The 27,671-nt window shown below is 45.8% G+C and overlaps 1 protein-coding gene across 3 annotated transcripts in view; it reads left to right on the top strand.

The window, feature by feature from the left end:
* TRIT1 (tRNA isopentenyltransferase 1) overlaps positions 1 to 10,550 on the top strand; it is a 45,605-nt gene extending 35,055 nt beyond the window's left edge. Inside the window, exons 5-12 of one of the 3 annotated variants that reach the window (XM_077751955.1) lie at positions 503 to 645; positions 2,336 to 2,447; positions 2,817 to 2,929; positions 3,178 to 3,255; positions 6,153 to 6,262; positions 6,595 to 6,712; positions 9,439 to 9,590; positions 9,994 to 10,550. In XM_077751955.1, coding sequence (XP_077608081.1) covers positions 503 to 645; positions 2,336 to 2,447; positions 2,817 to 2,929; positions 3,178 to 3,255; positions 6,153 to 6,262; positions 6,595 to 6,712; positions 9,439 to 9,590; positions 9,994 to 10,005 — 838 coding nt within the window. In that variant the 3' untranslated portion in view covers positions 10,006 to 10,550. Of the gene's footprint in view, positions 1 to 502; positions 646 to 2,335; positions 2,448 to 2,816; positions 2,930 to 3,177; positions 3,256 to 6,152; positions 6,263 to 6,594; positions 6,713 to 9,438; positions 9,609 to 9,993 lie in introns of those variants that run through there. The other 2 variants (XM_077751954.1, XM_077751956.1) reach the window with 2 other exon arrangements.
* The last annotated feature ends 17,121 nt before the right edge of the window (positions 10,551 to 27,671 follow it).

Here is a 27,671-nt window from a genome sequence, read left to right as displayed (position 1 = left end):
GTAGAAGAAGCCTGTTGTTTTTGAACCTAAATGATTTCAGAAAAGTTAATTTAGTATGTTTAGAAGAATAGTATTGTTCTTACTTTATCCTATTTTCTTTAGTATTATTTCCTTTTTTTAAAATATATTTTTAATGTTTATTTTTTGAGAGCGAGAGAGAGAGAGAGACTGAGCTGGGGAGGGGCAGAAAGAGGGAGACAGAATCCGAAGCAGGTTCCAGGCTCTGAGCTGTCAGCAAAGAGCCTGATGTGGGGCTCAGACTCATCAATCACAAGATCATGACCTGAGCCAAAGTCGCACGCTTAACCAACTGAGCCACCCAGGTGCCCCAGGATTGTTTTCTGAGTAGCTGTAGGATTGGAGTAACCCCAGACCTTGATGGCTTTGGGAGCTGATGCAGTAAAAATGTTCTGTAATTGCCTCTTCCCTTGTTTCACTTGAGAATCAGGATTTGCTAATGGTTTTTATGGGTGTGCCCCTCCCCCCCTTTTAAATGACTTAGGAGCTTGCAAGTGTTTGAAGAAACAGGAATCTCTCATAGTGAATTTCTTCATCGTCAACATGCAGAGGAAGGTGGTGGTCCCCTTGGAGGCCCTCTGAAGTTCCCTAACCTTTGCATCCTCTGGCTTCATGCTGACCAGACAGGTAAAAGCCCTTTGATGACTTAGAGTCCATCTGAGATAGACCTTATTATATTACTGTATATATAAAATGCTTAGAACCATGAGTGGCTCATAATAAGCACTAAACAATGTTAGCTATTAATTTAATTACCATTATTCATTGACTTAATGAGGCACTTTGTTCCCGTCCCCTGGGTGTCTGTCTGGAATGGGAAGAAGGGTAGCTCTGTCACTGGGATAAGATAGTGAGGCTGGATGGGATGAGGTGGTGGCATGAGCACAGACTGCCATCCAGGGAAGGCCTGCAGGGAAAGAGAAGGAAGTCTCTGTAGAAGGAGGTCTGACTCCCTGGATTGGCCAGATGGAGGCTGCATCACTGATTATTCTAGAAGCAGCCCACCTGACAAATGGGTGTGATAGTCAGTTAGCTAGCCTGATATGGGGTTTCTTTTGTTTTGTTTTCTTTTGCTAAAGTATGATAATGCCCTGTGATAGCACTAACTTCATCCAGCTAACATTCAGTAAGCATTCAGTGAAGTGTCAAGTACACTGCAGAGTACTTGGATTTCAGAGATGAATATGAGATGGTGCCTGTTTTTAGGAGCTCCCAGTCCAGTGGGGTGCAAACGAGATAGATACTACCTTGTGATAAGTGCCGTGAAGCCACAGAGAAGGGGTGATGAGCACTCTATTGGGGGCAACCAGGGACCCATTTTTAAAGGTAACCTTTGAGCTAGGTCCATATGTGAACAGTAGAGTGTAGTGATGAAGAGCACAGTCTCTGAGCCAGACTGGATGCACATTCTGCTCCCCATCTTCTGGCTGTGTGAATTTTAAAGCAAGTTGGTTTATCTTCCTGGGCCTCAATTTTTTCTTCTGCAAAGTAGAAATAATGATAATAAAATAATAGTAATAATACATACAAAGTGCCCAGAATGTGCCTAACACGTGATAAGTCCTTAACAAATATAAACTTTTTAGGAAGATAGGAAAAAAGGTTACTGTTACTGCAGGCAGAGAAGTAGTAATGGTAGATAACGTAGCACATGATAGAAATGGTGAAAATTCGTTGTTAAATTAATCTCAGGTGCAAGTTTATAGAAAAGGATAATTTTTAATGGATTCTTTTGTAAATAAAAACGTGTACTGCAGTTTAGCATAAAATAATGGAATCTGATTCATAATGAAACTATTTGACCTTCACATCTGAATGAATATGACCCCTTGCCCTTTGCCCCTTTGTCTGGCTCAGGAGTTCACAATGTACCTAGAATAGGTTTGGATTAAAGTTTTTATTCCTATCCAGGGTATCATCTGAAAGTTTATAAATGTGAAATAACACAAAGTTAGAGTAACAAATATAATGGAAAAAAGTAAGAAGAGTAAACCAGGGGGTCTCAAGTCTGCCTCCAACGTAAACAATGAATGAATACACATTCCATAATAAAATATTTTGTCTTTTCCTAACAGCTATAATTGTATGCTTTCTCTTTATATAATAAGCCATGTGCTTCATTCTGGATGTTTTTATTGAAGTGGAGAGTCTTAAGTATGACAAAAATAATATGAACTATTCTATAACCTTCGGAGTCTGAACCCTTTCTTCCACTTGAACAAATGTTCTTCTTCGTGGCAGCCTGTCCATTCATCTTGTAAATGTATAGTGGGCACCTACAATGGGCTTGCTGGTTGATGGGCTAATTTGATTGAAGTTCTAGATGAACGCTTGGATAAGAGGGTGGATGACATGCTCGCTGCTGGGCTCTTGGATGAACTAAGAGATTTTCACAGGCGCTATAATCAGAAGAAAGTTGCAGAAAATAGGTGAGGATTTGGCTATTACTTTGACCTACTTTCCATCCCTTGCTCATGGGCAAAAGATCATAAATGTAATACTGGTTTGGGATCTGCTTGTTTTTTATTAGCCTTTGTCCTTGGCATTGACAAGGTTTGTTGGAAGGAGGTTCGGTGTACTTGTTAACAGTTGCACTTTCTAATCTGTCAGACATTTTAGGGAGTTTTCAAGGGAATTAACTAGGGAGTTGGTGTGGGCAGGGGTGGGGGTGGAGGAAGGTGTTTAGAGAAGCAGAATCTCAGTTTCTCATCTATGAGATGAAATGGTTAGATCTTCTCCAAGGCCCCTGCTAGCTATCAGATGCAGTGGCTCATCTGCTGATGCTCTCCTGTTCCCAGCCAGGACTATCAACATGGTATCTTCCAATCCATTGGCTTCAAGGAATTCCATGAGTACCTGGTCACTGAGGGAAAATGCACACCAGAGACCAGTAACCAGCTCCTAAAGAAAGGTGTGAATTCCTCCATTTAATCTAGCTTTGGACATCCCTGGGTGCCACGGTATCCCGCTGGTATGGTCTGAGAAAGAGCTGAGGCCAGAAGAGTCCCAAATGGCCTTCAGCTCAGAATTGACATTTTTGTCTACCAGGTGTATTCCAGTGTGCTGCTGTGGTTAATTTTGTCTTCTTCTGGGCCGGGAGGGCTTGCCTTTCGTCTGGGTGAGAACTTAAGAGGTTCTTAGATCTACCTTGTCTTTCAGGTATTGAGTCTTTGAAACAAGTGACCAAGAGATATGCCCGGAAGCAAAACCGATGGGTTAAAAACCGCTTTTTGAGCAGTAAGTCTCATGTTTTTCCTTATCCCCTAGGTCTGTTTCTGATAGGTGTCCTCACCTCACCCAGAAAAGGAACTTTAGTTTCTGGACCTGTTCTAAGACTTGGGGAACTGATCTGGGGGAGGGCCTACTGCATAAATGACTGTGTAGGGATACTTTTTGGTAATGTCTCAGAAAACATTACAGGGTTGCTCAGGGTTGATTTTAGCTTCAAATTTAGTACTTGAAGTGCAGTCAACTTTCTATAGGGCAACTCTCGTAATTAAAATGGTTCTGGGGTGCCTGGCTGTCTCAGAAGAGCATGAGACTCTTGATCTCGGGGTCATGAGTTTGGGCCCTGTGTTGGATGTAGAGATAAAGAAATAAATAAGAAATAAGAAATAAATAAACTTTAAACAAACAAACAAAAAAAAGAAAAACAGTTCTTGGGCCAGATGAGCAGTATAAAGAGCCAGATTGTCACTAGCTCTCCCTGCATCGCCTTCATACTCAGGTACGGGCTGCTTTAGAATGCTGCAGCCTGAGCTTCAGTTGAGCAGCACTTTTAAGGAGCAGGGAAGGAAATTCTTGTTTATTTGACCCTATTCTGTGTCCTTGACACTGAATTTGGTGCTATACATATATTACTGAGCCTGCGGGATAGCTGCTATTCTTTTATTTTTACAGATAAGGAAATGGAGGCTTTGAGAAGTTAAATATCTTGCCAAAAACCTGCCAGCTGAATAAGCAGTAGAGTTCTGAATGCAGGTTTGACGCCCCCCCCGTACTTCATAGCACTCTTTTTGTTTCCTGTAGCTATAACTTTTTTTTTAATGTTTTATTTTATTTCTGAGAGAGAGAGAGAGAGACAGTGTGAACACAGGAGGGTCAGAGAGAGAGGGAGACACAGAATCTGAAACAGGCTCCAGGCTCTGAGCTGTCAGCACAGAGCCTGACACAGGGCTCGAACCCACGAACCGTGAGATCATGACCTGAGCTGAAGTCGGACGCTTAACTGACTGAGCCACCCAGGCACCCCTCCTGTAGCTATAACTTTAGCTAGACAGCATTGGTATTGGGCCTCAGGTATGAAATGGTGTGGTTATGAGCTAAACGGAGACTAATTTAAAAGAGATTCAATCCGAGTGAAACACCAACTTTATCTTACGGGCACTTTTTAAATATGCTTCTGAATCATCCCATTTACCTTTTGCCTTTAGACTTCTGCTTTCAGTCATAGATGACCTCTGAGGCCCCCACTCTGCTACTCAGCGTCTGTGAACATAAGCACCTGGGTCCATGTTGTTGCCCGCCCATTACTACAGTTCTTTCTCCGGATCTTGCCCTCTGCCAGACCTCTCTAGCATAGCCGTGGCACCGTCCGGCTCTGCACACTGCCTTCTCCTTACCCTGCTTTCTCTGCATGTCCTTTTAGGTAGGAGAATTCTTTGCTTCAGCTGAAATTGAAATTGAATTGAATCAACTGAAATTCACTACTACAGATTTCCAGTGCAGCTTCCTTCTCCCCAGGGCTAACAATTAGTCTGTAACAAAAGATGTTTTTTATAATGATTTGAAACTTCCTTCTTTGGTAAAGCCACAGTAACTCCCCCATCTCTGAGTCCAGAGGGATCGACGGCCCAGAGCACCATCTGCCCATGCCTCATCCATGTGTGTGCCGGCACAGCCCTGGTGCTAGAGTGAAAGGCACAGCTGCCTTGTAAACCAGGAGCTGTGTGTGATTGGCCGGGACTGGTCGGCTGGGATAGGGTTCTGGCAGGAGGCCAGAGGGACTTCCCCGCCCCAACTTGGCCTTGGACCCAAGCCAGAAATAGCAGCTGGGAGCCGAGAACTTGTTGAAAGGTGCTTAGACAGGGCACAGAAGCCCAACAAAGGACTCAGAGGGGAAGGGAAAATATAGAGTGGCCTGGAAACAGGTGCAGAGCTTAGCCAAGGCCAGGTGTGCTGTGGATGCTGCCTGCACCCTCCTGGTCTCACCTTTCCGCGTGGCGGCAGGTGCGGCCCAGGCCATTTTATGAAGAATCTTATTTGTGGTTAGCACAATCCAAAGGCCAGCACCTGCCAGCCGTTGGCATCCTAAGGACTTTGATGTTTTTGTCCATGGGGAGATGCTCTTTGCCTTTAGGCAACTGACTTAACCTAGCTGTGGAAGGCAAGTTAGTGTGTCCAGAGACAGGGGAGGCTACCAGCAGAAACTAAACCTGGTGGCTCCAATGGATGAAATGCCTGTCTCTGTACCCTAGGCTGTCTCCAGTCTCTTCTCCGAAGTGTTTACCTAAGGGTGTTTCTTGAATACGCCTGTAGATCTGTTTCCTACAAGAAAGGGGCTCAACTAGTTCGATTTCAAGGCTTTCTAGTTGTCAGATTTAGTGGCTCATTGGCTGATAACTCTTCTGTTCCCAGTCCCTGATTATCAGTATGGGGTCAATGAGTTTCATGAATGCCAGACTGCTGAGGGAATATATACAAACCTGAACCTAGTGTGCTCCTAGAGAGCTTTGAACCTGCTTGCCACAGAGCAACATCACTGTAAGATGATAGGGAACTTAGAACAGGCATTTACTTGAAGCTGTTAGTTTATTTACTCCTGTGATGTGCTATCTTTATACCACTAGAGCTATTACTTCACTCTGTTTTTCTCACTGATCTGGAAGACCCTGTCTCTGGAAGTCTGGATTATACAGCTAGACTTGTTGGCTATACAGATCAGTGAACCTTCTAGGTCATTTTCGAATTGCATGTAGTTGTTTGTTCATATTTCTGGTTAGAATGTATGGCATGGTCAGAATGTTTATTTCTTTGTCCCCATATATTTCCCTTGAGGATTCCTGGAGTCCTGGGAGCAGAATTGATTGGGTGTTGGAGGCTGACCTCTCACATCTTCTCTTTGTCATCATTAGGACCTGGTCCCAATGTCCCCCCAGTATATGGCTTAGAAGTATCTGATGTCTCGAAGTGGGAGGAATCTGTTCTTGAACGTGCTCTTGAAATCGTGCAGAGTTTCATCCAGGTGATTATTAATCACAGTACTGCCTTTTGTCTGGCTTTCGGAGGGCTCTCCTCAGCTGGCACCTTTGTTGGTATGTCAGGGAACCAAGCTTTCTCTTCGTGGAAGAGAGCAGAAGGGCTGGCTGCTTTTAGATCCCTGGAGGCTGTGTTTCTGCTTTCACATTTAGAAAGGTTGTTGCTAAAATCTGTCCGTCGTCCACCTGCTGTCTGGAATGAGGAAAAGGAATCTTGGGAAAATCCCACTCCCCTTAATATCAGAGAATAACATCCAAATCTCTCTGATTGAACTGCTTCCTTCCCATCTCCCTCTTTCCCCCACCCCTGTTCTTTCAGGGCCACAAGCCTGTGGCTGCTCCAGTAAAGATGCCATGCAGTGAAACGGAGAACAAGAGGAGTTATCACATGTGTGACCTCTGTGATCGGATCATCATTGGGGACCGTGAATGGGCAGGTAGAGTCTGGGGACGGGCGTGGAGAAATCTGTTAAGGGTGGTTCATAGTGACTTCATGCAGTTTAAGGTCTTTGGTAGGCTGAATGCTGCGCTCTGCTTATGAATAAAGGGATGGCCAGATTCCTTTACGAGCCTAAGTACTCAAATTTCATGGAGACTTTCCTATATTGGAGAGTTATGTGTGTGTTCTGAATTTTCAAGGAAGGTTGTGTGCCCTCCAACTTCAGCTAGAGTAGATATTTTATACTGAGAGGTCTGCAGTTAACTTTCCAGAGCTCCTTTGACTTTCCTGATGCTACCTTCTAGGAGTTTCTGGGTCCTTCATGTTTAGACCTCAGTGTGGGTGAGGTAGGAGCGTAAGGGAACTGGCCAACTCACCCAGGAGACCCAGACCAGAGCCATCTGGGGAGGCCGGTTGGGGGGGGGCGGCGTGCCGTGGCTCCTCCTCAGTACACTCTTGGCAAGTGGCGTCTCTTTGATGACTGTTAGGGTATTGTATAGAAGTCGTGGTGATGCTTGGGACTGCGAGACAGTGTTGAGTGGTGGCAGCTGACTGTCCCACACGGATAAAGATAGTGATCAGTGATCCAGGGGTGCTGTCTTCTTTCAAGGTACTCACACCAACCAGCCGTGGCCCTGCCCTAAGGCTCTCTTTCCTTCTGAGAGCCTGGGTCCGCCTCCGCCGCAGTCATACCCACAATCCCCCTGTCCGATTCCTCTAGTCCTCAGTCAGAGCCCACAAAGGGCCAGGACCTCTAAGCCTTGAGCTCACACTGCAGTTGGAAACTCATTTAAGGCTCACTCCTCTGGAGCACAGTAGGGCTTGTGGTGTACCCAGTGGCTGGAATCCTTCTGTTCCGAGTACTGCCTTGCATGGGATTCTCATAGAAATGACGTTTTCTCCCCATTCCAACCAATAGAATGATTAGTTCTATTAACTGGTAGCATTGGCAAAATGAACGCCATTGTCAGAGACTGGGGATGGCTGTGATTTGCCCAAGCAGCAGAAGAAGCCTCAATTGTCGTTGGTTTATAATGATGAAAGGGGAAGAGAAAGAGAGCATCTGATTGTTTTCTCTAAAGGAAACTTAGTGGTTCGATTTGTCGAATGTCCTTCAGGGATAGCCTTAAAGAAGCAACATTTGTGAGCCTTTGTGAGCTTAGCTTGTGTGAGCCCTTCTATAGCGCCATCTGTCAAGTCAGTGCTCCCATCTCCTGCTGCCGTGGAGAGCCAGGCCAGAAGCCCTTTATTCTTTTTCTTTTTTTTTTGCCTTAGGCTCTAGCTGGAGAATAAAGCTGACTTTTTCCCCCAAGTAAACTTTTCTTTGACTTCTAACCTCTTCCTTACTTTTTCTTTTTTTGCTTCAAAACCTTACTTAAAATGATGTTTTTAATATATATCAAAGAGCGTTTAATCTAGTCATGTATCTCTTTAGATGCTTCCAAATAAGATTTTCTTGAAAAAGAATAAATAAAAAGAAGCTGGGATGAGTTAGTCAGAGGGTGGGAACAGTCTTTGGGGTGAGAGGTCAGGAATTGGTATCAGGCAGCAGTGGCCTCCCAGCTTTACGGCTTCTGTGAGCTCTCACAAGGGCTCCTCAGGGAAGAATGCTTCCCGTTATCTCTCGGGAGCATTGTGTGCTTGGAGAATGCGAGGCTTGCGAGTTAGTCATTCGAATGGCTTATCTGGCCCAGGCATGGGGATGTCAGACCAGGAGGGCCAACCTGTGTGAGCAGGGGAGTGGAAAGGACAGCTCTGGGTGCTGTGGGGCTGATGTGGGGCAGAGAATCTGCCCTGCACTGAGGACAAGGATTTGGATTTGTCACTTTTAGCTGAGTGAGTGGAAAGGTAATTTATCTGTAACAGGAAGCCCCATGCTGGAAAAGTGAGTCTAGAGCCTTGCCTCTGGAAAATTGGGTCTCTTTTTTTTTTTTTTTTTTTAATATTTTTTATTTCTAGGAGAGAGAGAGAGAGAGACAGCGTGAGCAAGGGAGGGTCAGAGAGAGAGGGAGTCACAGACCGAAACAGGCTCCAGGCTCTGAGCTGGCAGTCAGCACAGAGCCCGATGCGGGGCTCGAACCCACGAACCGCGAGATCATGACCTAAGCGAAAGTCGGACGCCCAACCGACTAAGCCACCCAGGCGCCCCAAATTGGGTCTCTTTTTGAACTATAGATGAGCTGAAGAAAATACCTGCTGTGTGTCCTTGGACAAAACATAAGACCTCGGTGAACTTTAGTTTGTATCAAGCGAGCTGAATAATACCGTCCTGCACAACTGCTGTGAGGATTAGTGATGTAAATAAAGCACCCAGCGGGGTCTGCTTGATGCCAGGTAGCTTGCTGGCCATGTAACTCATTCTTCCCTTAAAAATGCTAAACAGCTATACCGCAAATGTGTTGATCCTGTTATTATTAAAGAAAGGGATTGTATAGTTAATTTTTATGCTTCTAGGATTGATTCTAGAAAGTTCTAATGAGAGGGGCACCTGGGTGGCTCAGTTGGTTAAGTGTCCGACTTTGACTTGGATCATGATCTCGTGGTTCACAAGTTGGAGCCCTGCGTCGGGCTCTGTGCTGACAGCTCGGAGCCTGGAGCTGCTTCGGATTCTGTGTCTCCCTCTCTCTCTGCCCCTCCCCCACTCGTGCTTGGTCTCTCTGTCTTTCAAAAATAAATAGATGTTAAAAAATTTTTTTTGCTGCTATTGTTTTTCTTTTGTCTCAGCACATATAAAATCCAAATCCCACTTGCACCAGCTGAAGAAAAGAAGAAGATTGGACTCAGGTGCTGTTGCTACCATAGAAAATCAGAGTGTTTCTCCAGACTGTGACAAAGAGCTTAAGGAGAAAGGATCCCCGGAGCAGAATACGAAAGAGGTGAAATCCAGTGTTTAAAAGACATGTCCCAGAGCCTTTGCACAGGTGGAGACCCAGTTCAGGAGGGAGGGTTAGGTCTCTGTCCCCGTCTGGGCTGAAGAGTGCTATGTAGAAAGCCCCCACCATTTTTTTCCTTCTGTGATGTGGTTTTAAAGTCTCACATCCTCTGTCATGGAAACAGCAGGTCTTGTTAGCTCCTTGTTTGGCTGATGTGTCTGGTAATGATGATTTGGGAAGGGATTTTCCCCCCTTTTAACCTTAAAGGTTCTATTTTTAAAAGAGGTACAGATTGCACTTTTTTATACTTGAGGATCTTTCTGGTAATGAGTACTGAGTTCCCCTATATCCCTTTAAAAAGAAGTTTTTATGTCCCTGACTCTGGCTAAAAATATCTTCTTTCCAGATACTTTTATAGATGACTGAAGTCTTGTGAGCCACAGATCAGGAGTTCTGGATTTGAGTGAATGGCAGGAACGGACCAGCCCCAGTGAGATGATTGAGTGACCTCAGCCAGTTCTTGGAATTCCACAGACAAGGAGAGAAAGGAGGTGGTCGTGACGTGGTGCTTGAAAACCAAAGACTTCAACGTTTGTTGTGCTCCTCCTGTCTAATAATTACTATCACTGCTGTCTTTCTATTGAGTTAGGAGTCTATATATTTTTTTTAAAGTTAAATAAAGAAAAAGTTCCCAAGAGTCTCTTTAGTGCTTAAAAAAATGTAAATTCCACATCTAGTGTATACACAGTGGGCTCTGTTACCCACATGACCGCTTTTTCTGTCTCAACATTCTTCATATGATCATGCTGTCTATTCATTATTTAGCAAATATTTATTGAGCACTTACTATATTCCTGGAAGACCTCTGGAGAGGGTCTTTTATTGAAGATTTGTGATTTCCAGCAATGTTGAGTGTATGTATGTATTTAGCATAAAATGAAGCATTTTTATGTTTATAGTTCAGCAACATTGATTTTGTTCACTATGCTATACAACAGTCACCTCTCTTTGCAGAACTTTTTCATCACCCCAAACAAGGCATATCTGTTTATTTTTTAATTAAAAAAATTTTTTTTAAATGTTTTACCTATTTCTGAGAGAGAGAGACAGTGTGACACAGAATCTGAAACAGCCTCCAGGCTCTGAGCTAGCTGTCAGCACAGAGCCCGACGCGGCGCTCGAACCCACGAACTGTGAGATCATGACCTGAGCTGAAGTCGGACCCTTAACCAGCTGAGTCACCCAGGCGCCCCTATTTTTAAATTTTTTTACATTATTTATTTTTGAGAAAGAGAGACAGAACATGAGCAGGGAGGGTCAGAGAGAAGGAGACACAGAATCTGAAGCAGGCTCCAGGCTCTGAGCAAGCGTTCAGCACAGAGCCCAACGCAGGGCTCGAACCCATGAACGACGAGACCATGACCTGAGCTGAAGTCAGACACTCAACCGACTGAGTTGCCATCCAGGTGCCCCAAGGCATATCTATTAAGCAATAACTCCACTCAAGTAATATTTTATTTGTTCAGAATCTACTATGTGTAAGGCTAGAGGGAATACAGAAATAGAATGAGGTGTCGATCTTGCTTTCAGGAAGCTTTGTTCATACTGTACAAACAGCCAGTCTAGGGCAGAGAATATCTAACAGCCAAAAGAGGTGTGTGGAATTGCACTTAGGAGGGGAAGGGATTGTGTAAGAAGGAGCATTTCTGCTGGACCTTAAAAAGCAGTTCTTGGGGCACCTTTGTGGCTCAGTCGGTTAAGTGTACAACTCGTAATCTCTGCTCAGGTCATGATCTCACAGTTTGTGAGTTTTGAGTCCATTGTCCGGCTCTGCACTGACAGTGTGGAACCTGCTTGGGATTCTCTCTTTCCCTCTCTCTGTCCCGCTCTCCCTCCCCTCCTTTCTCTCTCAAAATAAATAAATAAACTTAAAAAAAGTGAAAGCAATTCTTAGTTAGCCATGCCTACGAAGAGAAGGTAAAAACTTCTGAACTTGATTGACCGTTTGAAACACTGCTGAACTCCATAGCCTCACCTGCTTTTTTCCCCTTCTAACATTTTTTTAAAGTTTTACTTTTTCACTAAATTTGCTTATGTTGCCCAAAAATTAAAATGATATAAAAAGACATTCATTGAGAAATCTTGGTCCCACATCTATCCCCTTCTCCCCCAATACATAATTAATATTTGTTTCTTTTATCTCTCTCAAGTTTTTTTAATGAAAAAAAGAATAAACACAAATATACATTCTTTTCTTCCCCCCTTACCCAAAAAGATAGGATTTAGCACATACTGTCTTCATCTGTCACCTTACCTGTTGGCAATATCTCCGTTGATTTCTCCTGCCACTGCTATCAGGTCTCTTGTTTTGGGCCTTAACCACCGACCCTAGAGTTCCCCAGTCAACCCCAGCAGGNATCCGAAGCAGCTTCCAGGCTCTGAGCTGTCAGCACAGAGCCCAACGGCGAGGCTCAAACTCAGGAGCAGTAAAACTATGACCTGAGCTGAAGTCGGATACCAAACAGACTGAGCCACCTAGACGCCCCTGCCTCTGAGGAATTCTTCAGGTATGGCCAGCCCGTTCCTTGAGCCAGCAGATACCCTAGAACTTACTAGGCATGGTGCTTTGCTAGACTCCAAGGTACAGAGGTGATCCAGGTCCACGCTGATTAAATACTTACAGAATTAGAGAGCTGTTGCAAAGAAAGGACACTTGCTATAAGAGGAAGTAACCCAAGAGCCTCTGGCCACCCTGGTCATGCTGTGTGGGAGTGGGTGCATGTGTTGGGGAAAGGCATGTGCTGGGGCACGTGGGAGACACAGCATGACGGGAGGGCGGGAGTCTGCCCACGCCTGCGGAAACGGTACCACGTGACTCGGAAAGCTGGGCTTGTCCCCGTGACTTCAGCGGCTTCTCTTCTCCCTCCTTTTTTTTTTTTTTTTTTTTTAATTTCTGCGAGAGAGAGAATGAGCAGGGGAAGGTCAGAGAAAGGGAGACACAGAATCTGAAGCAGTCTCCAGGCTCTGAGCTGTCAGCACAGAGCCCGACGCGGGGCTCGAACCCACGAACCACGAGATCATGACCTGAGCCTAAGTCGGACACTTAGCCGACTGAACCGCCCAGGCGCCCCGAGCTTTACCCATTTTTAACGGCTTTGAATTTCAATAGTTTTTTATAGTCCAAGAAATTATCTTTGTATCCACCGCATAGGTTTTGTTTTGTTTTGTTTTGTTTTTAATGTTAAGTGTTTTTGATTGAGAGCGCGAGCAGGGGAGGGGCAGAGAGGGAGACACAGAATCTGAAGAGGTTCCAGACGGTCAGCACAGAGCCGGATGCGGGGCTCGAACTCAGGAGCCATGAGATAATGACCTGATCTGAAGTTGTCTGCTCGACCGACTGAGCCACCAAGGTGCCCCACCCCATGTTCTTCTTTACATTAAATAAACAATAGTATACTTTTCCCAATCGGTTTATTATTAGCTACTTAAGGAGCTAACAAGGCAGGAAGTCACATGTCTCCACTGGAAGGAGGCGATGAATACTTGACTGTGGGTCAAGCAGGACCAAACTATATGCATTCTCTTCTCACACAGCCCGGGGGGGAGAGGAAGGGGGTGGTGAGGGGAGTGGAGGATGCTATTTCTCACTGGAATCGGCTCAGCACAGGAGTACAGCTAGCAGCCCCCAGAGCTGGAATCCAGGCGAGGACTGCCGACTTCACAGCCCTGTTAAGCTAGCTGTTTTTAGGAGGAGCCTTAGTCTCTGAAATGCTCTTCACTCAAGTCGCTAAATATATTTTAAAGCTTTAAAAAAAGTTTTAATGCAGAAGCAGGAAAAACTAGTTTTAATCATCCTACCTCACAAAGCCTTTAATCCTTCCATCTGAAGTACCTGGAGGAACACATTGCAATCTCTATGGCAATTGGAAATCAGGAATTTCTTGAAAGAAAACATCCAAGTGCCTAATACTGATGAAGTACCTACGACAACATTTAAGCCACGTTTAAGGCACTGACGGTGTGCTTACTGCCCCTATTAGAAACTATCAATCCAGCCAGATGGAATTCCTTCCCCATCAGTGGAGAGCTTAGACCGGGTGCCCTGGTCTGAAGCACTGCACCCAGGTAGATTTCCCCTTGTCTGCCTGCTGCCTTCTGAATGACTTTGCTGTTAAGTGTAGGGAAGGAGAATGGTTCTTCCTAGTGATTGTCCTAAGTGTAGAGATGAAAGGGTCCTTAGCCACCTTCTTGTGCAGATGGGGACACTGAGGCCCCAAACATGTTCCATTGTCACAGCGGGTTGTGGCAAAGCCAGGACAGACTTCAGCCTCCCTCTCCTCTCTCACTACTACTAAGTCACATTCCAGATCCATCTGAGAGCTGGAAAGGACTGTGGAAACTCGCCCTGGGCTATTTGTTCAGCCTGCAGGGAGGATGGGGAGTGCCATTTTGTACCATCTGGCCTCAGCTGATCCGCCGACAGCGGAGCCCTTTAGTCCAGGTGCTCAGAGTCCCCAGTCCACACAGTGCTATCTAAGTGGCTTTGCTAATTAATTCCAACACTCAGCAAGCTATTAGGTCCATATACCTCTGTCGGCAAATTTTTTTTCCTAGTTTTATTGAGATAAAATTGACATATAAAGTAAAAGTCTTGAGGCTTTACACTTCTTATAGTTCAGGCAATGCTGATTTTAAGTGGTAGGAGATACTCTGAAAAGAGAGCTGGATTCTTAGTCTTTAAAGTATTTTGCTTGATGGGGGTGCCTGGGTGGCTCAGTCGCTTAAGCGTCTGACTTGATTCAGGTCATGATCTTGCAGTTTGTGAGTTCGAGCCCTGCATCCAGCTGTGAGCTGACAGCTCTGAGCCTGGAGCCTGCTTCGGCTTCTGTGTCTCCCTCTCTCTCTGCCCCTCCCCTGCTCGCACTCTGTCTTTCTGTCCTCAAAAATAAACATTAAAATTTTTTTTTAAAATATCTTGCTTGATTTTCAGGACTAAGCAGGAAAACAGTTCATCTATAGGTACATTGTTTGATCCTTTGTAACCCTCAGTAACTATTTGTATTCTTAGCCTCATTTCCTACAAAGAGGATTTTTCTTGGGTGCCTGGGTGGCTCAGTCGGTTAAGTGTCCGGCTTCGGCTCAGGTCATGATCTCACGGTTCATGGGTTCGAGCCCCGCATCGGGCTCTGTGCTGACAGCTAGCTCAGAGCCTGGAGCCTGTCTTCAGATTCTGTGTCTCCCTCTCTGACCCTCCCCTGCTCACGCTGTCTCTCTCAGAAATAAACATTTAAAAATTTTTTTAAATAAAAAGGATTTTTCTGCTTAAAACACAGTAAAACATTAAAAAACAACAACAAAACACTAGAAAGCAAACTTTTTATGAATATAATAAGTAACCTGTCTATATTCCCAACATCTAAAAAGTCAAATACCGATTGAATTAATCACATGAAAGGATAAAAGCTAAGTGGTTGTCTACATAAATGATCCGATTTAATCCTTAAATAGCCTTTAACCAGGATGAAGAAACCTGGAAATAGTAGCCACAGGAAGGAATTTCATCATTTGATTATCACCTGCTTGGGCAGTTAGGGCCCTTTTCTAAAAAGATGGCCAACTGGTCACTTGTGAAACTATTGTGAAAACGTACAAAGGAAGCTGCATGGTTGTATTAGTTAGGATAAAAGGCTAAGCTGCTGTAATAAAGAGACTTGACAGTGCAGTGGTTTAAAGAACAAAGAAGTTTGTTTCTTTTTCACATAAACAACTCTCACATAACATTTCTGAAGCACGCCATCCAGGTCAGTGGGTCAGCTGTGCTCCCAGCAGTCATTCAAGGACGCGGGTTCCTTATATCATGTTGCTTTTCCATCCTCTGGGGGGACATTGTCATTACCTGCGTGATTGAAACTGGGTCATCGCTGGTTCCAGGGAGTGAGGAGGGGAAAAAAGAGCATAGAGGAGACACCCGAAACCCCAAAGCCTAGACCCTGCAGCGGCACGCAGACCTCACACTTTTCGTTGGCAAGAGCTTAGTCATAGGCTGTCCACGCTACCTGCAAAGGAGGCTGAAAAATGCGGTCAGGCTGCATGCCAAGAAGAAACTGGAGAGCAGATTTTGGTGGCAACTTGCAGTCTCCACTAAATACAAACTTGTTACCGTGGAAAGAGCACCAGACTCCAGGCTGGTGTAACTAATTAGCTCTGGTGTCTTTGCTGGGGGCAAATCTCTCTATTTCCCCATCTGTGAGATCAATGAGCTGTATGAGCTGACGGCTGAACTATTTCGAAAAAAGTAAAGCTTGACAAAAATCTCGGCTGGTGAGATTTTTAAAGACAGGTTAAAAGAAAATGTAAGGAAAGAGACTGAATGAGCCGCATGGGCCAATGGCCAACACTCAAGATGGCGGGGAGGAATGATATGTATGTTGGTGGCGTTGTGAAATAAGTGAACTAAGGGCTGTCAGTACCTCTAGACTTCTTTTTATGTGGAAAAAAAGAAACTGCTACTTGTACTTGCAGCTGAACACTTTCCTATCTAATATATTGCCTCTGTGACCTTTGGAAAATGGCTCAAGCAGCCTGGGTTTCCTTATAAAATGGAGTTATTGGGGCGCCTGGATGGCTTAGTCAGTTAAGCGTCAGACTTTCGCTTAGATCATGATCTCGCGGTTCGTGGGTTCGAGCCCCGCGTCGGGCTCTGTGCTGACTGCCAGCTCAGAGCCTGGAGCCTGTTTCAGAGTCTGTGTCTCCCTCTCTCTCTGACCCACCCCTGTTCACACTGTCTATCTCTCTCTCTCCTAGAAATAAATAAAAATTAAAAAAATAAATAAAATGGAGTTATTAGCTCCATTCCAGGAGACATCGTGGGGATTAAATGAGATCCTTTTGAAAACAGCATAGTTCTTGCCATTTACTGGGCAACACAGTGCCCAGTAAATGGTAATTATGAATTGGATTTATTTGCTTCATTGTGGAAAAATTGTTAATACTATTCAAGTGTTGGTTTACGGTATAGTTTGGTTCTCAGAAGTTGTCAGGGTCAAGCTCTGACTTGAAACTGATGAGTTCCGTGGTCCTCATTGTTAATGGCCAAAAACAGTGCCTCAGGCATTATCTGCCACCCAAACAGCAATTAGTGATTGTTATTGTTTGCTTGGGTTTTTTGTTGTTGTTGTTGTTGTTGTTGTTGTTTAAAAAAATTGCTTAAGTAAACTCTACAGCCAGTGTGGGGCTTGAACTTATGACCTCGAGATCAAGAGTCAAACACTGTACGAACTGATTCAGCCAGGTGCCCCTACTGTTTTTTAATGCATATGATTTCTTCATGGTTTACCTCATTTCCTTAAACTGTGTTCATCTGAAATGCCCTTTCTGCTGCTTTTGAATTGCAGCTGAACACTTTCCTGTCTAATATATTGTCTCTGTGACCTTGGGAAAATGAGCTCCTATACATCCGTGAAGGCCCAAAGCTGATATCCTCTTCTCAGACAAAGCTTCGTTGGCACTTCCAAGGAGGTTTAGTTTCTCCCAACTATGTGTTCTCATAGCAAGGTTTTGTTGTTGTTTAGTAATCTCTGGCCAATGTGGGCCTCAAACTCATGACCCCAAGATCAAGAGTCTCCTGCACCACCAACTGAGCCGGCCAGGCGCCCCTCCCTAGCAGTTATATGTAACATCAGGACGCACTTAGATAGCAGCATGTGCCAGACAGGCTTTAAGAACTTTGCATATAACTCATTCAGCCCTCGCAACAGCTCTGTGAGGGAACATGGTCAGTGCCGTTATGAGCCCTATTTTGCAATTGAGGAAACTAGAAAGAATCAAGTGCTTTTCCTGAGGGCAAGCTGGGGTTTGAAACTAGGTGGGTGGCTCCAAAGTCTATATTCTTACCCACCATATTCTTTCTTTCTTTTTATTTCTTAAGTTTATTTATTTTTGAGAGAGAGGATGAGTGGGGAAGGGGCAGGGTAAGAAGGGAGAGAGAGAATCCCAAGCAGGCTCCACGCTAACATGCTGGGCTGGAACCCATGAACCGTGAGATCATGACCTGAGCCTAAATCAAGAGTGGGACGCTTCACCGGAGGCCACCGAGGCCTCTATACTCACCATATTCTTCTACCGCCTTTCTCTGCTACAGCACATCTCACCTGTAACTATCTCTGGCTCCCACTGGAGAGTAAATTCTGTCAAGATGTCAGTCCTATTTTGAGACAAATGTAGGACATAGGTTGGGCTCCCAGGAGACACTGAGGCTAGTTCCGGCAAGCCATGACTGTCTAATCATCAACGTGGCTGCTTTTCATTGCGTTCCTGCTATGTGTCAGGCCTTGTGTGTTAAGCACGTGCGTACCTTACCATGATTCCTTAAAACAAATGGACAAGCGGGGCGCCTGGGTGGCTCAGTCATCTGAGCGCCCAGCTCTTGATTTTGGCTCAGGTCATGATCTCACGATTCATGGGATTGAGTCCCGCATCAGGCACTGTGCTGACAGCACGCACGGAGCCTGCTTGGGGTTCTCTGTCTCCTTCTCCCTGTGCCCCCCTCCCCTGCATGTGCCCTCTCTCTCTCAATAAATAAATAAACATTAAGCAAATTTTAATAAAATACATAAATAAACATTAAAAATGTACAAGGTAATTTATTATCCCCATTTTATAAGCAAGCGTATATATTCATAGTGCTCCCTGGTGGATGGCACAGAATGGACACACAGATACCTGCTGACTACAAGAAAGAAAGCTGTGTGAAGGCAGGGGTTTTGTCTGTTCTTAAGTGCCTTATCCCTGGCACTTACAAGGGGGCCTGCTGCTGGCATGCACTCACTAAACATTTGTTGAACTAGGATTTGAAGCCAGTTTGGGCTGAATCCAAACCCATGCTCTGCCCATTGCACTACTTCTCTAAAGGCATTCCTTTAGGGCTACTTATTATTTTAAGGTTTTATTATTGGGGCGCCTGGGTGGTTCAGTCGGTTAAGCCTCTGACTCCAGCTCAGGTCATGATCTCACAGTTCATGAGTTCGAGCCCCGTGTCAGGCTCTGTGCTGACAGCTCAGAGCCTGGAGCCTGCTTTGGATTCAGTGTCTCCCTCTCTCTGCCCCTCCCCTGTTTGTACTCTCACTCTCTCTCTCAAAAATAAACAGTAAAATAAATTAAAAAATAAAAGATTTCATTATTTCAAAAAAATAATCTCTACACCTAATATGAGGCTTGAATTCACAACCCTGAGATCAAGAGTCACATGCTCCACTGACTCAGCCACCCACGCACTCCTAGGGCTTTTTATTTATTTATTTATTTTTTATTTCATAGTTTCTTGTCCTAGGGCTTTTTAAACATATAAATTATTTATATCCCAACTACTTATAAGAAGGAATCAAGAAGAAAAAGCAAAAAACATTGCTGAAGAATTAACACTTCTACTATGATGCTTATTTTAGTTAAGACTCATGGTCACAAATGGAATCAGCTAAACTCTGAAGCAAAAAGGTGACTTTATGATAAGGTTACTTAGGCCTCTCATCAGATTCAAGATGGAAAAGCCGTAGGCGTTTCCAGTGCCACCTGATCTGATGCTGGAGAGACTCCTCTTTCACTGCACATGGGCTTTCTCCACATGGCGGGAGACCAGGCTGCCAGGGGCACCTAAGCTTTGAGCTTTTACATCAGAGAATGTGCTGACTCTTTCTCTAAGTTCAGAAGTGCCAGGACCTCCTCCACCCGTTGGGATGGCTCCTATCAAAACCCAGGAGGGGCGCCTCGGTGGCTCAGTCGGTTAAGCATCCAACTTCAGCTCAGATCATGATCTCACGGTTTGTGGGTTCGAGCCCCGCGTCGGGCTCTGTGCTGACAGCAAGCTCAGAGTCTGGAGCCTGCTTCAGATTCTGTGTCTCCCTCTTTCTCTGACCCTCCCCAGCTCGTTCGTGCGTGCGCACTCTCTCTCTCTCTCTCTTGCCAGCTCAGAGCCTGGAACCTGTTTCAGATTCTGTATCTCCCTCTCTCTCTGATCCTCTCCTGCTCACGCTGTCTCTCTCTCTCTCTCAGAAATAAATAAAAACATTCATGAAAAAAATTAAAAAAACAAACAAAAAAACCCCCCAAAACCCAGGAAGTAACAGGTATTGATGAGGATGTGGAAGTGTTGAAACCATTGTGTCTGGCTGGTGGGACTGTAAAATGGTACAGCTGCTGTGGGAAACAGTATGGCGCTTCCTCAAGAAATTAAAACTAGAATGGCCTTGTGATCCAGCAATTCCACTTCAGGAGGGATAGCCAGAAGAACTGAAAGCAGAGTCTTTCTTTTTTTAATAATTTTTTTTTTTTGAGAGAGAGAGTCAGAGTGCGCCAGTGGGGCAGAGGGGCAGAAAGAGAATCTATTTTGTTTGTTTGCTTAATTTATTTATTTTGAGGGCCCCTGGGTGGCTCAGTCGGTTAAGCGTCCAACTTTGGCTCAGGTCAGGATCTCACAGTTCATAGGTTCAAGCCCCACGTCGGGCTTGGTGCTGACAGCTCAGAGCCTGGAGCTGCTTCGGATTCTGTGTCTCCCTCTCTCTCTCTGCCCCTCCCCCACTCTCACTCTGTCTCTCTCTCTCTTTTAAAAATAAATAAACATTTTTTTAAAAATCCCAAGAGAGGGCTCCTAGCAGAACTGAATTCTGTTGTTTCTCCCAGATTTAAGCGGGAGAGCCGGTCACCTAAGAACATGGAAACTCACTGTAGAATGATATGACTGATGTGGCGCCTGGTTGTTTCAGTCGGTAGAGCATGTGACTCTTGATCTCAGGGTTGTAATTTTGAGACCCATGTTGGGTGTACAGGTCACTTAAAATCTCGGGGCGCCTGGGTGGCTCAGTTACCTGCCTGACTCGGTTTCGGCTCAGGTCATGATCTCACAGTTTCGTAGGTTCGAGCCCTGCTTTGGGCTCTGTGCTGACAGTGCAGAGCCTGCCTGGATTCTCTCTCTCTCTCTCTCCCTCCCTCTCCCTTTCTCTCTCTCAAAATAAAGAAATAAACTTAAAAAAATAAAATAAAATCTTAAAAAACCAAAAAACTATGTGACTAGAAACAACGGGACTGCGGGAAAAACAGCTTTTAAGAAGGGGGTGGGGGTGGGATTGTCCAGCTGCGACACAGAGCCAGCAAGTGGCATGTGAGGGGACACCCTGAATATAGTCTAGCCCTTAGTGGCACATGCTGACCGCGGAGTACTTCCCACCCAAACGGAAGGCCCTATCTCTGCAAGGCCCCGGGGCAGTGCATTCTCAGGTGTGAGGCTGGGCCAGCCTCTGAGTCACCAGACATGCGGTGATGGACCCTCTGAAGTGAGATTTAAAGAACATCATTTAGCCTATGCCTCCTGCCTGAGCTTCCCGGTTCATATGTGGGGATTGAGGGATAAAGACCTCTGTATAGCTGTTACTGGTGGATTCAGAGGTGCCTCTGTGTCCTACTCGAAGTGCATAATGAGGGAGATTGCATGAAAACCATCCTGACCCGATGGGAGGGCCCACCGGCCCTCCCCAGACTTTGACGGAATCTTCATATGCTGTTAGAAACTACCTTCTTAATAATGACACTCCTGGCTTTCAGTTGTTTTAAATGTCAGCATGTAAAGGGTGCACGGAATTCAGCGATCACCTGCTTCTAATTGTTTCCAAACTTGCTTTGGCCGAGGATCCTCCCCAAACCCCCGCCCTGCCCAAGTAAATCCTTACCCAGACTCCTAATACGTAAGACAGATCGAAGCAGAGTGGCTTGGGGTCTTGCCGGGTCACAGGGACCTCTGGACCCTCTGATTCAAGTCTCTTCCTTTACGGAACACACTTTGAAAGTCACTGATCTAGAGTAGCCATTTTATTTCGCAGGTGGGGAAATCAAGGCCCAGGGAGGTTCAGCGGGTCCCCCACAAGGGCACCAACAGTAGCAGAGCTGACTGGGACCCCGGTCTCCCAGCTTGGGGATCGTGCCCTTTCTCGCATCAGGCTGCTTCTGGCTGTTTTGAAGGAGCACTTCAACAAGGTAGTTACATTTGTCTTCACGATACGTGCACAGTGCTTTCTTTGGGCGGATGAACTGAACTAACAGGAAGGCAAGTCGGGGCCATTGGGAGCCTAATCTAATAAATAAATAAGAGCTTTAGAATTAGGAACTTCTGTTCATTTATTCGACAGACTTAATGATTGCTTGCGGTTCACCATTCTAGGTGCTAGACATGTATCAGTGATGTATCCATGTAGACACTTCCTGTCTTCAGAGAGTTCGAGTCTTCTGTGCCATTTCCATGGAGGTGATAAATGCTGTTAGAGCAATGTTCAGGAAACACACGCGATTGTACCTGACCCAGTTCGGAGGCCTACGAAGTCTGTCTGAGGACATGGCACCTAAGAAAACACTGGAAAAGATCATGGGAGTGAACCAGGTAGGGGAGAGTTAGGGGGGAAAGGCCAGAGAGCTCTGCAGGAACCAGGTCGTAGATGGCCCTGCACACCCTTAACCCCGAGATAACAACATCAGATGTGTTTACTGGAGAAGTGACTCTGGGGCCATTCGGAGAATGAATTGGCTGGAGGCAGCCAAGAGGCAGGCAGATGGTAAAGTGCAGCAGGTAGAATTTATGGGATTTGACGATTGGTTAAATGTTGGTGGTGAAGGAGGGGAAAGGGTCAGGAATGAGGCTCAGGTTTCTCATCCAAGCAGTTGATTGATGGTGGTTCCTTTGGCCAAGACGGAGAGCACTGGAGGAAGGGCAGACTGGGCCTCGGGCAGAGGATGAGTTCACTTTGGGACTCGTTGAGATTAAAGTGTGTGCGGAGAAGCCTCATGGAAACTGGATATTCAGGTTGAGCCCAGTGACAATTCTGGGCTGGAGATAGAGATCTTAGTCATCAGCACTGATGGTATTTGAAGCTGTGGAAGATGAGGTCACTGGGTGGGTAGCGAGAAGAGAAAGGTCTAGAACGGAGCTTGTGGAACACAGACAACTGTGGAAGAGAGCTTGTGTCAGAAACGGAGGCACAGCGAGAGAGCAGGGAGAAACCAGGAGGCTGGGATGGCCAAGGCCAAATGGAAAGCACTTTGAGGGGGGAGTAGTCAGTAGGGAAGAATGTGTAGAGAAGCCATGTCTGATAAGGAATGAGAAACATTCAGTGGATTTTAGTGATGAAGACATTGTTGTAATGTTGGTAAGAGAAGGCTCAGCTGATGGTTGGAAAATGGAAGCCATGTCTCAGTGATTTGAGGAGTAAGTAGGAGGAGAATGGCCATAGTGAGGGTGTTCTTCTCAAGTAACGAACGGAAGGAGGGAGGGTGGCTGCTGCTGGAAGTTTAGGGTTGAAGGAAGTTCTTTTCCTTTATTGCTGAGAGACTTTCCCAGGCTTAAATGCTACTTGGAAGGGATCATCAGCTGCAGGTACTAGAAAATGGTTTCCTCCCTTTGCGAAAGATTTGGAGGTGGGGTGCCTGGCTGGCTCAGTCGGTAGAGTGCACGACTTGATCTCAGGGTCGTGAGTTTGAGCCCCATGTTGGTTCTAGAGGTTACTTAAAAAAATAAGATATTAAAATAAATAAAAGAGAAAGATTTGAAGGAATGTCTTCAATATGACAGAGCAGCCTTCTGGATGCTCTCTACGGGTGGAGGTAGGTTGACCCACTCGGCCAGTGTGTTGGGGACTTTTGTGGTGTTACCACTGCGAGTCCCATGTCCCAGGAGACCCCTCGCTCGGGGAGACCCCTCGCTCCATAAGGATAAATAAGATATATTCTGCAGTTGCAGAGAGTGCGATCTATCATTTCTCTGAAGGTGTAGAGGAGCTACCTACCTTAGAAAAAGACCTCCCACAAGGAACAGAAGAAAATGTAGGCGGTGCCTGATTGATATTTCAGGAAGCTTCAGAGAGAGAGTACATCATTAACTGAGAAAAAGTGAACTTGCAAATGGAGTAATCTGTGATAAGGAAGGATGAGGAAGAGATTAAAAGTGTGGCTCGAAGGGGCTGGATGGCTCAGTGGGTTAAGCATCTGGCTCTTGATTTCAGCTCAGGTCATGATTTTCATGGTTGTAAGATCGAATCCCACATTGAGCTCTGTGCTGACAGCAAGGAGCCTGCTTGGGATTCTCTCTCTCCCTCTCTCCCTGCCCCTTGCCAGTATGTGCCCCCCACCCCCCGCAATAAATAAATTGACCTAAAAAACTGCATGGAAGTAACGAATGCCAGATGAACACAATAGGGTTTACTAAATGCAGAAAACAGACTTCAGATGATCACCCAGAACACGGGGGAAATTGATAAAGTTATGAAAATAGAAGACGAGATACGGAGGAGGGAGCAATGAAAGATGAATTTTAAAAATTCAAACTAATGATTAATAATGAATAAAATAAATGAAAACACGTTAGTGCTTATTCTGTGCCAAGCATTCTGTAAGCCCTTTACACGTGTGAACTCACTTACTCCTCAGCACCGTGGGTACTATGATCCTCCCCATTTTGCACACAGGGAGACTGATACACAAGTAAGTTCAACCACTTACAAGTGGTAAGTGCAAGTTTATGCAGGTAGGAGGTGATGGAGCTGGTGAACACAGGCTGTCCGGCTTCAAGGCCTTTGCTCTGAAGTCCTGAGTCTCATGCCTACAAGGCAGAACACTGAAACCAAATGATTCGGACTGTGTGTGGGGGACGGTGTGTGTATCTTGAATGCCAGGCCCAGTTCTGCTGCTGGGAAAAAGAGCAAGTCAGCGTAGATCCCTGCTCACACAGAGCTTACATTCTAGAGAGAAGAAAATATACCAGAAAGCAAACAGTTAAGAGAATTTCAACAAGTATTAAGTCCTATGAAGCAAATACTGAAAACAAGATAGGGAGTCATGTGTTACATGTGTGTTGAGGTAGGCGTTACTTCTTCAGGTGGAGTGATCAGGGAAGACCCTCTGAAGAGATGACATCACCCGAGTGCAGAATGTTGTGGTGTTAGCTGTGGAAAAATATGGGACAGAGAGAACAGCAAGTGCAAAGATCCTGAGGTGGGAGTGAATTTGGCATGTTGGAAGACTTAGCAAGAAGGCCATTGTAGCTATAGCAGAGTGAGTGAGGAGGACATGTGTAAAAGATAGGGAAAGAGCTAGATCAGGTAAGGCCCGATAGGCCAGAATAAGGAATTACTGGAAGGAATTGAAAAGGTTTTTTTGTGGTGGTGGTGGTGGTGGTGGTGTTTCAGGGTGTGTGTGTGCATGTGTGTTTAGTGGGTAAGAATATAGTGTGATCTACGTGCTAAAAGAAGTATGGCTGCTATGCAGAGAATAGACTGTAAGGTGAGAAGGACGTGGAATGAGAAAGCAGGAAAAAGTTTAAAGGTGTTGTGGCCTGAAGCAGGGCCTGGAGCTCAGCCGTTTGGGGTAGGTTAACGGTTAATGCTAGCTGTCTCTCTACCCTGGGGCATCCCTTCCCCAGTTTATCTAATCACAGTCACTAACCTACTTACAGATGAAGGATCCTGTGGCAGAGAAAGATCAGAGAGTCAACACCCTTAGAGTTAAGAAATAGCCCAGTGGAGGACCCAGGCCGGCCGGTCAGACTCCTCCTGAGAATTTCAAACAGCAACCCACATCTCTGCTGGGTACCCTTGAACCTGGAAATGTAATGTTTGGGCACGTACACAGAATCAATATTTGCCGTACGAATGGGTGCACGACCCGGAAGATGTGCACGAGAAGCAGAAAAGATCCAGGTGCAGGAGGGAAACCCAGCCAGAGAAAGAGAAAGAAGGTTCCTTTCTTGCCAGTTCCTGGTTTGGTTCCTGGTTTCTGATCCTCCCAAGACCTAAGGTGCTTTGCTTGCTTGGGTTCCTGGGGACGTCCGTCTCCTTAATAACACGGGGGTTTTCTTTTTTTTCTTTTAATTTTTCTTTTATAATGTTTATTTATTTTCAAGAGACAGAGAGACAGAGTATAAATGGGGGAGGGGCAGAGAGAGAGAGAGAGGGAGGGAGACACAGAATCAGAAACAGGCTCCAGGCTCTGAGCTGTCAGCACAGAACCCAACGCGGGGCTCGAACCCACAAGCCGTGAGATCATGACCCAAGCCGAAGTCGGAGGCCTAACCGACTGAGCCACCCAGGTGCCCCTCTGCGGATTTCTTTTATGTGCAACTTGAGGGCCCTGGGCTCCAGGGTGAGCACATCGATAAAACTCCTGCCCTTAGATCCCTCTCATCTGTGGCTGGGACGCCCTTGTGACTCACCAGCTCAGGGCTCCGTTGCCTTCTGTTTTTTCCCGGTGTTCTGAGCCTATAATGTGATCTTAAGGTAACTGAATTTTATTTTATTCACTGATCAGTCCCAACACTTTCCTGAGATAACTTCAGATTCATACTGTTTACGTGTTGAGACCTTTCTGAATGGACTCTAGTTTTCCACTTAACTCCGTTATTCCGCTACTAAACACGTTTCTGGTCGTTTGCTTCCATATACCCATTCTCCCCACGTTCTTTCTTTCCTTTCGCATAGTCTGCAGAGGACACAACCCAAATCAGTCCCTTCATCAAGCGTCCTCTGAATCGCCGCTCCTTGGGCACAGAAGATGGGTAGGTCAGTGTCCCCCCTGCCCTTCTCTTGAGCCCTCCCTGAATGACCTCACCTGCTCACAGCCTTAGCTCACACCTGTTCTGCAGGATGAACAGGCTTTTTTTTTTTTTTTTAACTGGTCTGTGGTCTCTACCCCATGCACTTTGTATTCAGCGTTTGAATGTTTAGTCTGACCCAGGGGGAACTCCACTGAGATTTTCTGTCACTGCAGAAACGCAGCGGTGCTGTGCACAGGTGGGCCTGGAGTTAACTGGGCTTAGACCCTACACTGCATCTTCAAATGGACAGTGGGATGCGGGGGGGGGGGGGGGGGCTTTGGAAGCCGATGGAACTCACTCAGAAGCAACCCAACCGGGGTGTGAGGAGGATGTGAGACAGGAGCGGGAAGGACCTTCATCCCCACCGCGCACAGGAGGAGCTGGAGACGCAAACCCGCATCTCCAGCCAGAGCAGGTGCGCACAGGTGGCCTGCCCCCTGCACGTCGCACCAGGGTGTCCCACGGGCACTTTGAAACTCAGGACATGCCTTCTTCCTTCCTCCACCATTCCCCAAACTGCCCTCTCCTCGCCGTTCTCGGTTCTGATTGTAATGGTCTCACCACCAGCCCCGTTCCCCAGGCCAAGATCCTGGCCGCCACCCTCCACCCTTTCTGTGAGCCTTCCCTTTCCTTCTTTTCAAAATGTAGAACAAGGCAAAAGGGCCCGCAGCCACCAACTGAATGCAAACAGGCTCATTCAGCCGCCCAACTAGAAATAACCATAGGCCCTAACTAACCAGTTATAAGCAGGCGCAATTCCTAAAATTCACCAGAAAAAGAGAAAATCTCACACTGCTTCACTCGGCCCTTAACTGTGGCCCCTCAACACCATCTCCTTGCAGGCTGAGCTGAAGTCAGACGCTTAACTGACTGAGCCACCCGGGTGCCCCTGCCTTGGGTGAATTCTTAAAGCATGTAGGCCCTGGTCTCCACCCAATGGGGGTGCCCCACATTTGGTGACCTCCCCACCCGATCGGGATACCCCACAGTAATTACCTGGTCACCAGGTTTTATCATCTGTATGTATTTCCTACCATTGATATAATAAATAACTACACATTTAGTGGCCTAAAACAACACAAATTTATTATCTGACAATTGTGGAGGTCAGAAGTTTGAAATGAGTTTTTTTCTTTAAAGTTTATGTATTTATTTTGAGAGGGAGGGGGAGGGAATGGGAGGGAGAGAGAGAATGCCAAGCAGGCTCTGCGCTGTCAGGGGAAAACCCGATGCAGGGTTGAAACTCAAAACCGTGAGATCATGACCTGAGCTGAAACCAAGAGTCAGACGCTTAACCGACTGAGCCCCCCAGGCGCCCTGAGTTTTGTGAGGCTAAAATCAAGGTGTCAGCAGGGCTGGTTCCTTCTGGAAATTCTAAGGGAAAATCCATCCCCTGTATCAGCCACCAGAGGCCACTCGCATTCCTTGGCTCATAGCTGCACCACTTTCCTCTTGAGCTTTCC

The sequence above is a fragment of the Crocuta crocuta genome, unplaced genomic scaffold, assembly GCF_008692635.1.
Source record: "Crocuta crocuta isolate KB4526 unplaced genomic scaffold, BGI_CrCroc_1.0 scaffold367, whole genome shotgun sequence".
NCBI classification, from domain to species: Eukaryota; Metazoa; Chordata; class Mammalia; order Carnivora; family Hyaenidae; genus Crocuta; species Crocuta crocuta.
The sequence above is the reverse complement of the archived record's forward strand: the minus strand, read 5'-3'. Positions and strand labels throughout refer to the sequence as shown.